Here is a 12086-nt window from a genome sequence, read left to right as displayed (position 1 = left end):
ATTGCTTTAAAACAACTTAAGATACTCAACCTATAATGCTAGTAATGTCCCTAAAACAATGAGTAATGTAAAAAGGGAGGAGAGAACTTTAAAACATTGCATTAATCTTGCTTAGTACATATGGAAAGAAAGAAATCTGAAAATAAAAAAATTGAATAGCCAGCTTCATTCCAGTTTCCAGGCTGGGTGCATTTTAAAGGGGAGGGTAATATAAATAAGCATCAGAGATAGCAAAGATAAAATTAATTTTTATAACCCATTTTTCAATCCTCTGTGGCAGTAGTTGCAATGTTTACAGCTATTATTTGCAAAAGCAAATTGTTATTTTTGCTTTGTCATTAAAAAGACAGCTCAGAATTGCATTAATTATGCTCTGTGCTTCTTGTGAAAGATCTTGGGTAGAGTGCCAGCACTTCTCAGGTGGAGAGTCCTGACCATATGTTCTACCTCCCAGCTCCAGTCCATCTCTCTGTGCTCGTGCTGCAGAGCCCATTCACTCTCCATTTGTGATCTGACTGGGCAGGCTCCCATTTCCTTGTTTATTTCCTTGATGGACACCTTTGCCTCCAGGCTGCTCCACGCAGCCAACAGTGAAAATGAAGGGAAATGGTCAGACCAGAGCAGATGTGTCTGTCTGCCTGTCTGTCTGTCTGTCTGTCTGTGTCCCAGGCCCTGCCCTGCCCAGCCCTGCTGCAGCTCCTCAGCACATGGAGAGCTGCTGTTGACCATTTCCTTCCTGGATTCCCTCAAGCCCTCAGTACCTCTGCTGCACTGTTCTTCCCCCTGAGATGTGTTTGTCTGACTGCAGCACTGTGCAGCCACTGCCACTCCCTGCTCCCCTCAGCAGTGGGAGCAGGAGCCAGCTCTGGGACCATTCTGAGTTTATTGGGAGGTGAAGTTGGGATGGATTCCCTGTTTGTACATATGAGCTAGAAATGAGTGAGACAAGGGCTGGGGCTTGGGCTGCTGGTCTTTTCTACCAAACTTTGCTAAAATCCTCCATTTCATGTGTCTGGTACAAGCAATGAGATTAGAGATTACACTCTGGGGGTTTTTAGCTCAATGCTTTTTGTTAAAATTGCTTCTGGTACAGGTGTTGCTCTCTATCTCAGTTACCTGTGACTTATAAAAACCACAGAATCCACTGGGTGCTGTTCCCAATTCACCTGTGCATGCACAAACCCTGCTCTGAGCTGCTGAATCCCTGTGGGAGCTGCAGCCTGAGGTGCCTGGGCAGTGTCCCTGTGCTGAGCCTGTCCCTGTGCCTGCCTGTCCTGAGCTGGACAGAGCAGGGAGGCACAGAGGATGCACACACAACACTCTGCACTCCACATTGGTTACACAAGATAATATTCATGTTTGGAAAAAGCTTCCATCTCTGTGAGCTCACCACCCATTAATTATGGTTTTGTGGATTTCTTTTTCTAGTACCCTCAGCATCCAATTGAAAGAAAAAAAACAAATTTCTTAAAATAAAAAATAAAAACTCAAAAGGACATAGCATCAGTTAATTTTTTTCCATGACTGATTCAGCAAAGTTGAATTCTCTCTGCAGCATTAGTCTCCTATGTTTGCATATATGTACTACCAAATTATTTTTAACTGCATGAATTTACTACTTTTTCTCCACAAAAATCCCATACATGTGACTCCCAGTAACTAAAACTCTTGAACAGTAAATGTCTACCTAATTCAAAACTAAACCACTGGATCTGTCCTCATTATTGCTACCACAAGTCACAAATTATTGCTCTTTGTGCCTTAAAAACCATCATGCTTAATAATTCCACAGACCTCATGGCCTGAGCCAAGGGAGTAGCTCACACTCAAAGCTCATACCTATTTTAGAAATGTCTGCAGCAATTAAGTTTTTCCTAGCAGAAGGCAGTCATAATTCAGCATATAGTCATATACTGCTATAACCCACAGGGACCAAGAACATTCCTATTCCTCTCCAGGACTAGTAGACACCAGGAAAAGGCAAACCTTGTCTTACCAGAGGAGCAGTTATCAAAGTTGAGATCTCCACAGAGTACATCAAAAGCCACCAGCTCCTCTGGATTGGCTGTACTGGAGGAGGAGGTAGATTTTCTGAATTCAGACAGCCAATCTTGAAGCATATCCAGTTGCTCACATCGAACAGTTGTGTCTCCTGCAGCAAACAAACAACAAATCAAGGAGTAAGACCTCCTGTTAGAATGTTACTCAGCCAGATATGAGCTGCTGAGCTATTGGCAGACATCCTGAGAAAAAGGCTGCAAGATAAGAAATGGTGTGGCCAGAAGGGCACTCACAGTGCTGAGCCTGTTGGGAGCTCCATCAGGACTCACTTTTTGGTGATTTGAAGTGTCTCCTTCTGGAGCCAGGCACTTCTGAAGAAATGAGAGGACAAGTTCCCTGTGCTGCAGACAACTCCCAAAACAATGATGTTTCTTTTCATAGGAAAATCTGATGCACTGTGTTTATAATCAGGAATTCAGAGTTAAAATCCTACTTCAGACAGAACTAGACAGTCTGTTCTGGGGTAAATCACTTGATCTTGCTTTGCTTTCTAATTTTTAAAAAGGAAAAGTTCCGCTTTCAAGTGTAAATTGTAAATATACATCAATGGTACATTCAGCTTCCTTATACTGAATACTCAGTCCATCTGAGGAAAGGTCAACCTATTTATGGTCAAGAAGAGGATGCCTAAACTGGAAGTGTTTTTTCATATTTTCAAAGGTATGTGTTGAAAACAGGTTCAGGTAGGCAGAAATCCAGAAATAGAGAACAGGATTCTTTTCACCAGTTCTGGGGAGTTATACCAGGATGTGCCCTGTTCTGCATGGAAGGGTTGAGCTTGATTGGTTGCCAAATGGAACCATCTGACACACATAACAGCTCTTGAATTACAGCAACTAACCACACTTAACTTCAAGCACATCAGGTGACATGGAGTCTAACAAAAAATGATTACTGTCTCTCTCTTACAATGATTACAGCAAATCATTTTGATGTGGTCAAAGGAGTAGAAAGATGCATTCTAGAAACAATTATTTACCATATTGTCTTTCCTTTTATTTTGTTTTCACTGTCCCTAGAGTTAACAGCTATAATTTTGCTTGTTTCAGACTTTTAAAGATATATGAAGTCAGAACAACATTTCTTTTCTTCAAAATAAAAGATTTGTTTTCAAATGTCAGAATCAGAAGGAAAAGCAGCAAGCCCAAAATTATTTAGTCTGAGTAGAATTTTACTTTGACATAATTTACTACTTTGTAAAACCTGTTTAGTTATGTATGTCCAGAGCTTCTTTCAGAGGCCACTGTGGAGATGGTGAATATTTAATTCTGCATCCTCACAGTTTATTAATCACTCATCTCAACTGCAGCTGTCACCAGGACTCTTTAGAGACTCTTAAAAAGTGAGCCCTGCAACATTGGCACTGTCACTGCATTAGCACACACAGGCTCCAGCCATAGGGCTCCACCTTCCTACCACTGCTGCCCTGTGAAAGGTTGGAGCTTCAACATCATCTCAGGGCAGGGGTGAGCAGGAAGGAGTTAAATCAATAGTTAAATACAAACAGAATCAGAAATGTTCAACCAAGGATTATTTGATATGATGCTAAATAATTAAAAGATATATTGAAAAAAACATGACCAGGGAAAGAGGGTTTTAAGTAGGTTCTGACACTGACTCACCTCTTCAGACTGGTAATTCCAACAGCAAAAACCCTGATTTTTTTTCTTCTGTTTGTGTTACTCCTAACAAATCTTTACCAGCTGGGCTGTAATATAAAAGCTGATGTGTTCCCAGATCTATTCCCTAACCTACAGTTTCAAATTGCTTGTCCCTCAGGTTCCCATTGTACCCTACTCACACAACTTGGGAAAGCCCCTGCAATGACAGCACAAGAAAGCCCCACAGTGGAGATGGAGCCAAACAAAAGCACAGGAAATAGGTCACATGGAACAAATGGAGCCTGGAGCAGGTGACACTCACCACAAAAGGTGTGCGTGACTAACAGATCCTTCCTGCTGAGCTAAAGATAGGGCAGAAATCACAGACCCATGGAATGTGGGAGCTGTGAATGGGAAAGGGACTCTGCAGATCATCCAGCCCAACCCTTCTGCCCAAGCAGGGATCACCTACAGCAGGTTGTTCAGGACCATGTCCAGTCAGGTCTTGAAAATCTCTGTAGTTGGAGATTCCATAACCTCTGGGTAGCCTGATCTGTAACTTTGTCATCCTTGCAATCAACACCATTTTCCTGTGTGTAAATGGGATTTCAGTTTGTGCCCAGTGCCTCTTGTCCCATCACTGGACCCCAGTGAGGAGAGGCTGCCTCCACCTTCCTTGCACCCTCCCATCAGGTATTCACACTTGGACAAGAGCTTTCTCCTCCTGAAGCTGTCCCAGCTTCCTCTTTCCTGGTGAAGCTCATTCAAATTCATGGACTGTCCTCCTTTTGCAGCATCTGAATCTTCCTCTCCTGTCTCCTCTCCTTAGGCTGTACTTTTTCTGACCTGTCATTGTTTCCTCATAAGGAACTTTTAGGCATGGTGCTTGTTGATAAGAATGCAGTAAAATCTCATTCCCCACAAAGTTCCAATTACATAAATGGCTTCATTTTCTAAGAAGTGCTTTTACATTCCTGAATGGCCAAGGATGTTTCACTCATTTTCTGTGAATTATCCATCTGGCATGGCTTCACCAAATGAGAAATAAAATAACAGGCCCATTACCACATGGGCATAAAACTCAGGCAGTAACCTGTCCCAGATCAGCATGAAAAATACAGCAAACCCACTTAACTGAAACAGAGAAAGGTAAAATTCTCCAACAGAAAAATCTTGAGAATAACAAGAGACACACAGGCAAAATGGTGTTGTGTCTGATAAGATACATTGCTGTTACTAGGAAAGCATTAACTGCATAGTGCCATACAGCTCTCTCTGAGGATGCTGAGCCTTGGTAACAGCCCTGCACAGCTTTTAACCTCAGGGCTTGACAGGTGAACCTTGGAGCTCTGGGAACATGACTTCCATCTGTCTTTAGCCAAGTGTGCACTTGTGACAGCCCAGCATCCCTGGCTATCCCCTTAGAGGTCACAGCAGTAATTGCTATGTTCAGGGCACTACTGGGAGCAGGGGCACACAGGCAGCTCCATTTCCAGGACACAAGATGGGATCTCCCTAATGAATCCCTCTAATGAATGACTTGAATGTAATTGTTTTCTGAGATTAATATTATCCAGCTGACTGCAGCTCTCAGCAGGCACTGCACACATCTACATACAGGAGTTACTACCCAGACCCCAGTCTGAGCAGCTCCCAATGATCAATAACTTTGGAGATGAAGATAAGTGAACTCATCAGACATCCAGGTAGAAGAGAAGCCTAAGTTGGATCCAGCACACTCAGGGAAACAGTTCACTAAATACTGATAGAAGAGAACTAGGTAGTAACTCCCAGCAAAGGTTCAACTTCTTAAACATTCAGATAGAATCAGTGATCTGACTGCCACCAGGGATTAGCCAAAGAATACAGATTTGTGCTAATTGCTCTGCACTCTTTTCTTCAGTAACTGGCCTGGAAAAATGCACATAATTGTGTCCTGACGGGTTCCTGCAGTCAGCATTTCTGAATTCTCTGAAAGCTCCTTTCAGCTTCAAATTCTGTAGAAGGATGAAAGGGTAATATGGGAAACTTCAGCCAGCATAAATAAATACTTCACCTTTGTTCATTGTAGAATAATCATACTTGCCCTTTCCATTCACTTTGAAAACACTTGAGTGAAACCCTGGCTTCAGTCAGAACTCAGGCAAGAATTATGCACTGACTGTTCTATCCTAGTCTGACAGACATTGCAAGGAGCACTGTGCTTGTAGGACAAAGCACAGACAGGCCTAGTCACGGGAAATTAAAAAATCTACTGGAGGAAGTGCAGTATGGGATATATTGGCAGGGAACCTGGGGAAGAAGAGCAAAAAAAAAAAACTTGCAGAGTGTAGGATGTGAAGCCTAATCACAAGGAAAAATTGTTTCCAAGTCACAAACCAAAGGCTTCGGTTCAGCTGTGAGACAGGCTGTGTCACAGGCCCCTGCACTTGCAGCACTTAATCCAGGGTAGACTGAGGAAATAAAATAAATCAAAGTAAGAACAAACCACCTAAAACCCAAAGGAACAGGGTCCCCTTTTATTCTGCTGGGCTCCTTCTCAGCTGGGTCAGGTCCCCAGCCAAGTGCAGCACTGGGGTGGCACAGCTGAGAGGAGGGCAAGGCCAGGCTGCCCTGCTGGGGACACGGCTCTGCTCCTTCAGGAGCACCACTGGAATCACTGCCTGAGGATGCTCAGCACTGCAGCTACTCCTGATTGCACCACCACAGTTCAAACACTCAGAGAGCTTTCTCAGCTCTGCTTCAGCTCTGTGCAGGCTTGGGAGCCTGAAACTGGGGCTGGAGAAGTGTGGGTTGAGCAGCTGGGCTGCCAATGGCTGCATTCACACTCAATGCAGAACAGGGATGGGAGCAGGTGAGGAGACAGCATCCAGCAGGCCTCATCCCTTCAGCTGGGGCTGGAGTAGCTTGAGGCTAACTCTGGACTGATGGCTTGGTGGGGTGTCTGAGCTGTGACTCAATGGCACTCGGGACGTGGGTGGATTCAAGGCAGCAAAACCTGGCCAGAACATTAATCACTGACTAATCAACAGACATAAAAGAACCATGTAAAATTAACAGCCCTGCAAAATAATTACATCAAATCTCATTAAAGGATCCCTTCATTTGTCACTGAAATGCAGCAATTTCCACAGTGGAAATAAAGAGCTTCTTCATGGCAGCAACCAGTACCAGGCAAAGACCTGTGAGGAAAAGCTACATCTAATTCTAATGTTTGTTGAAAAAGTTGAGGGTCAGGTCTGAACAAATAGTAATTGCTCAGAACAGAGTTGAGCCAGCACATACCTTGAGAAAAGCATTAGCAGCTGGTCCCTGATCATAAGCAGTTGGATCATTTCACTTTATACTTGTGTAAGTATCAGAACTGTCAAGTGTAAGTTTACGTATCCTAGAAGGGAAACCGGGTTGCACTCAGCCATGTGTGACAAGATGATTTAAATGGCTGACCTTTTAAACACTGCTTGTTTTTATAGATACACATCTTTACATCGTTAAACTGGGGTTTTGGATAATTTGTTCAATGCATGAATGTTATGAATCAAATGATGCAAATCAGAAAGCACAGCTCTGCCGAACTTATGAACTTTAGTTTTCCATTTCATTACATAAACAAATACAAAATAGCTAGGGACTGACTCTTAAATCATTGTCTGCTCTAGTTGAATGTAGTTTGAACAAGATAAGCCTAAAAATACAAAGCAGGAAAATAAAAGGTTGTGTTTTACCCTTGAACAAACTTTAGGCTGACTTTGAAAATAGAACATTACTTCCCCTTTCTTCTTCCCTCCCCCCTCTTCCTCTTTAATATCTTAGGAATTTCACAATGTGGTTATCAAGGACTAACTGAGAATACAGGATTAGGAAAGGAACAGGACTGAAAACGAGAAACAAAACCCAAAAAACTATACTAAACTGGAACAGCAATAAATCTCAGTAATCTCACAGTACATTACCGTAAGTTAAAAATAGAAAAGCAGAGAAGGATGTTACATTGTTAAAAAGGAGCTGAAAAATTCATTAATCTTTTTCAGAACCATGCAGTGTCTGTAATGGATGGGAGGGAGTGTCAGTTTTGCTGGCAGGTCCGTGTGTGGCTGAGGCTGGAGCAGCAGAGCAGCCCCAGATGCTCACACATGGATTTGCAGCCACGCTGGGTCCCAGCACATGGGCTGGCAGCACCACTCTGCCAGGGCTCTCCTGCTCCCAGCAGCACCAGAAGCACAGCCATGTTTAATGAAGGAAGGCTATCCAACCCTCTGGCTAAATAAATTGCTGATCATACTCAAAGTAAAGGTCTGTAGATTTGGTTCTTAGAACTACACCTACTCTAAGTTCAGAACTGCTTTAAAACATACAACCAAGAGAATTTTGCAGTGAGTGTATTAACTTGCTGGTCATTTATGGATGAAGTTTGCAGGTCAAAAGCCAGAGAATTGTGGCTTTTTCCACCAGAAATCAGCAGCTAGAATTACTGTCCCATTTAACTTCTGATTATCCCCCAGTTAAGTACAAATAAATTTTTGTTTATATGCTGATACAGTATGGGTTGTTAAATGCTGTTGAGTAACAATGATAGTAATATATTTCTAAAATACCAGTATTTGGTTAAGAGAGAGCAAGGAGAAGCTCCCAAGGGATAGTTTTTGTCTGTGCCCCATAATAATTACTCTAAGACTGAAGATGTGAAGGGCTGGGGATGCTTGTCTACCCTTCTTTGCACTATTGCTCTTGTGCACAAAATTACCACCCCAGGCCTGGAATAGTGACAAACAAAGAAGAATCATAGGACAGTACCTGCAATAGCTTGCAAGTGAGTGCAGGAAATGTATCCCACAATTCTTTGGTCCTGAGGTGTACTTCCCACTTGCACCTGGAAGGGAAGAAACAAAAAGGTGATTAGTGGAAGAGCTCATAGAACTCTACCTCCAAGCCCATCTGTGCAGCCTTTTTTACCATTCTTTCCAGCCAACTCCATTTTGAAACCAGCAAAAGCTCCCAGAGACACACACTGAGGCTTCCTGATCTTACTGGGGCTTGTGGCCAGCACTCTGACCCTTTGCTCATCACCATGTTCAGGGTTTTGATTTTGATCTGCACACATAAAAAATGTTCCTTTCTCCTGTTTTTGCAGTCCCACAGGCTCCCTGGCCCAGGTCTCATTCCCATGTACAATTCAGGCCCACCACTCCAGTGCCTCAAAACCCAGTATTACCAGCAGCCTGGCTCTTGCTGCCTGTGTATGACTAGAATGAAAAAGGGAAAATGCCAGGAAAAGGGATGAAATATTAAATAGATATTGGGTTTGATCATGTTTTCTCCATTCCACAGTAAGTTTTGGATTTTAATGGATTTTTTACATTCTTCTGCAAAGGTGTTGGGGGCCTTGGTGTGCCTCAGCAGTGTTTGCATCCTTCAGCTCACAGCAGCAGCCCCCATGCCTGTCAAGCAGACAAAAAACACTGCCTGGAATCATGTTCTTACACACAGAAGAGGAAGAGCTTCCAGGGAAGCTGGAATGTAATATAATTCCTCATCTATATCTTAAGCTACAATCCTTTAAAAATGTACTTGCAGGTAGACACACAAGCAAATTATAATAAATTTCTGGTTTAGAATAAATTTCTGATTTTTTTTTTAATCAAGCTCTGGTTTAGGTTTTCAACTCTATTGGTAATTTTGGCAGTTCAGGACTTGGCTGCAAATCAAAATTCCAAATGAAAAATGGATAAGTTTTGTATTGTGGCAAGAAACTAGTTTGAGTCTGTGGTTTTCTTGTTGACAGTTTATGTGGCAACACTGCATGAATTAAAGAAAATGCCCACAGAGGAAAGTTGTACCCAGGGCTCAGAAAACACCACCACAGATGACTCTACTTCATGAGGCTAGGCTCAAATTTTATCTGACACCTCTAAATAACAAGCAGAGCTCCATTTCATATGGCCAACATTTTCTCAGCTTGGTTGGTTTTCTTGTTTTCCAGCTATTCAAGAACCAGCTGATATATTTTATAACTGAAAAGGCAGCTTTGCAGTAAGTGAATTTAGAAGTCATTTGTACTTAACAATGCCTTGTTAACTTTGAGGGTTTGTGCCAGCCAGGGGAGTAGGTAATAAACAACTGGCATTATTCTGTCCTCAGTCTGTTCCAGTCCCTTTTCAGACAGTTTTACAAATGGATATTGATGGTGTTCTTAGAGCTGTTCCCACTCAGCTAACCTGCTCCAGGGAGGCAGAGGGAGCCAAGCAAGCACAGGCAATCCCTGGAGCTTCCAGCCCCAGAGCTGGAGATGCTCCTGAGCAGGCTCAGAGGGTGGCAGCAGTGCTGGAGGGCTGGCAGGGAGTGCTGCAGGGGCTGCTCACACCTCTCCCTCCTGCCTGCACGTCTCAGGGGCACTGCTGAACCATGAGGAGCTTTCTCTCCAACTTTTTAATGCAACATAAACCATTCCAGTAGAAATGTGGAAAACAGTTTATTTCCTCTGCTGTCTAGGATAGGCATGTGAATGAACCATCTCTTCCAAACTTAGTGATTCAAACTCAGGGTTTCTCTTCAATGCTATTAAAAGCCCCTAAACTATAAACTATAAACTCCACTTGTTTGCAAATGTGCAGTGTTTCCTGCAGCAGAGGACAGGTGTGGATGTCCCACCCCTCCCAGTGTCCCCACTCTGGAAGGAGAACACTGCACATAAAGTGTTCTGCCTTAGAGCAGGAATGTGCTCCTTATAATCCCCTTATTGACCAAAGCAGATGGAATCATTCCAGTGTTTCTACTCAAAAAGCAGAAAAGATTTAATTGTAAAAGCTGCACATCCAGACATAAATTATAGCCCAATTGAGAAAAAGAGTCAGCTCAAATTGGCTTTAGAATTTCCTGTGCAGCCTTAATGGAGTGCCTGACAAGGCCCTGTACTCCTCACCCAGCTTGTGCATAGGATCATACTGATTTCCATTAATCAGGAATAAATGTGTATTGTTCAGTGAGCCTGTGTGCTCATCTGTGCTGAGATGGACTTGGGATCTTTTGCTCTCAAAGGATTGTGAGAAATGGCCCAGGATGAAGCCTGTGTGTGCTCTGTGGAGGGGCTGAGCACAGCAAATGCCCACAGGGATGGTGCCCCAGGGCTCTGCTGGAACTCACAATCCCAGGGGGAGAGGAAAGGAGAGGGGCTTCCATAAACACTCTCTGATTAAAAAATAAAGCTCCAAAGCAAGAGCTGAAGACATTAGCATAATTGGAATTTCCTTGGAAAATGCCAGCATGGAAGTGCAAAGCAGCTTGTCTCCCAGATTTCACATTTCCTCCAGCTTTTTTGACTTTTAGGGGCTTGTAGTTTCTTTTAAGAGGCAGTACTGATGGCAACCACTAAACTGAGTATATTTGCTGTATAATCATAATGGAGGCAAATATTTGTGACAACTACTAGGAGAGTAAACAAATACCTTTGCATCCTCCTAGTCAGTTCCCAGCTACAGTAGAGGCATTACTGTATTAAATACAGTCTGAAGTAAAATAGTAAGAAAACTCTGTTTATTCAGTCTAATTTTGTATTTCACAGATGGACAAGGACTGTGGGTTGTGCAGACAGGAAACCTACTTGACCTCTGAAATACTACAAGCCCTGTAATTCTACATGAAAGCATTTTTTTGTGTGGCCAAGGAGCTATTTCAGATGTTGCATTTTCCAGGCTGTGCTGGATGCTGCAGACGTGGCAGGAGGACAAGGCTGAGCCTCCAACGTGGACCTTGGCAGGAGGGCTCTGCTTCCACCACACCAAGTCAGCACTTCACACATGTAATTTTAGCTGCTTAACACAGAAGAAACATCTGCAGTCACATTTACAAAGGAAATAGGTGTAAACAAATAAGCCAGAGTGGCTCTGCCACCGTAAGCCTGACTTCAGCTCACCTCAGCTGCTCTGCATTGGTAGCTGTGTGTCAATAACACATTTATTGAACCATCCTTCTGCAGGGAGCTACTTCAGGCACTGCTTTCTAAAAATCACCATACAGTCTTGATTGTGCCATGAACCATTCCTCTTTGTGTATGGAAATGTAGAGGAAGAAAATATCTAAATATAAGGTCCCAATGTTTTCAAATATTTATTTTTAAATGATCACAGGAGGGAAAAGGTATGTGATAACCTGTTAAACTCTAGAGGTAAAATTAAAACTGACTGAACCTATTTGTGGTTTAATAAAGTGTCCAGTTATATAATTTTCACATTAAAAATTAGCCTTTTTCACAATTATGCTGAAATACGCAAAATTTATTCCAATTTTCACTAGATTTGCAATAATCAAATTAGTCAAACATTGAGAAGCTAAGAGTGGATTCAGATCCCTGTTACACCACTCTGACCCTTAAATTTTGTTTGCTCTTGGGAGGGGGCCATAAAAATCTCATTACAGATGGGAAAGAGA

General features: G+C 42.7%; 1 protein-coding gene across 1 annotated transcript in view; it reads right to left on the bottom strand.

The window, feature by feature from the left end:
• SMPD3 (sphingomyelin phosphodiesterase 3) overlaps positions 1-12086 on the bottom strand; it is a 104323-nt gene that overhangs the window by 13864 nt on the left and 78373 nt on the right. Inside the window, exons 3-4 of the mRNA XM_054640675.2 lie at positions 8457-8532; positions 1997-2152 (exon numbers count right to left, since the gene is read on the bottom strand). Coding sequence (XP_054496650.2) covers positions 1997-2152; positions 8457-8532 — 232 coding nt within the window. The remainder of the gene's footprint in view (positions 1-1996; positions 2153-8456; positions 8533-12086) is intronic.

This window comes from Agelaius phoeniceus, chromosome 12 (genome assembly GCF_051311805.1).
Source record: "Agelaius phoeniceus isolate bAgePho1 chromosome 12, bAgePho1.hap1, whole genome shotgun sequence".
In the NCBI taxonomy this organism is placed as follows: Eukaryota; Metazoa; Chordata; class Aves; order Passeriformes; family Icteridae; genus Agelaius; species Agelaius phoeniceus.
Note: the sequence above shows the minus strand (reverse complement) of the source record. Positions and strands in the feature narration are given on the sequence as shown.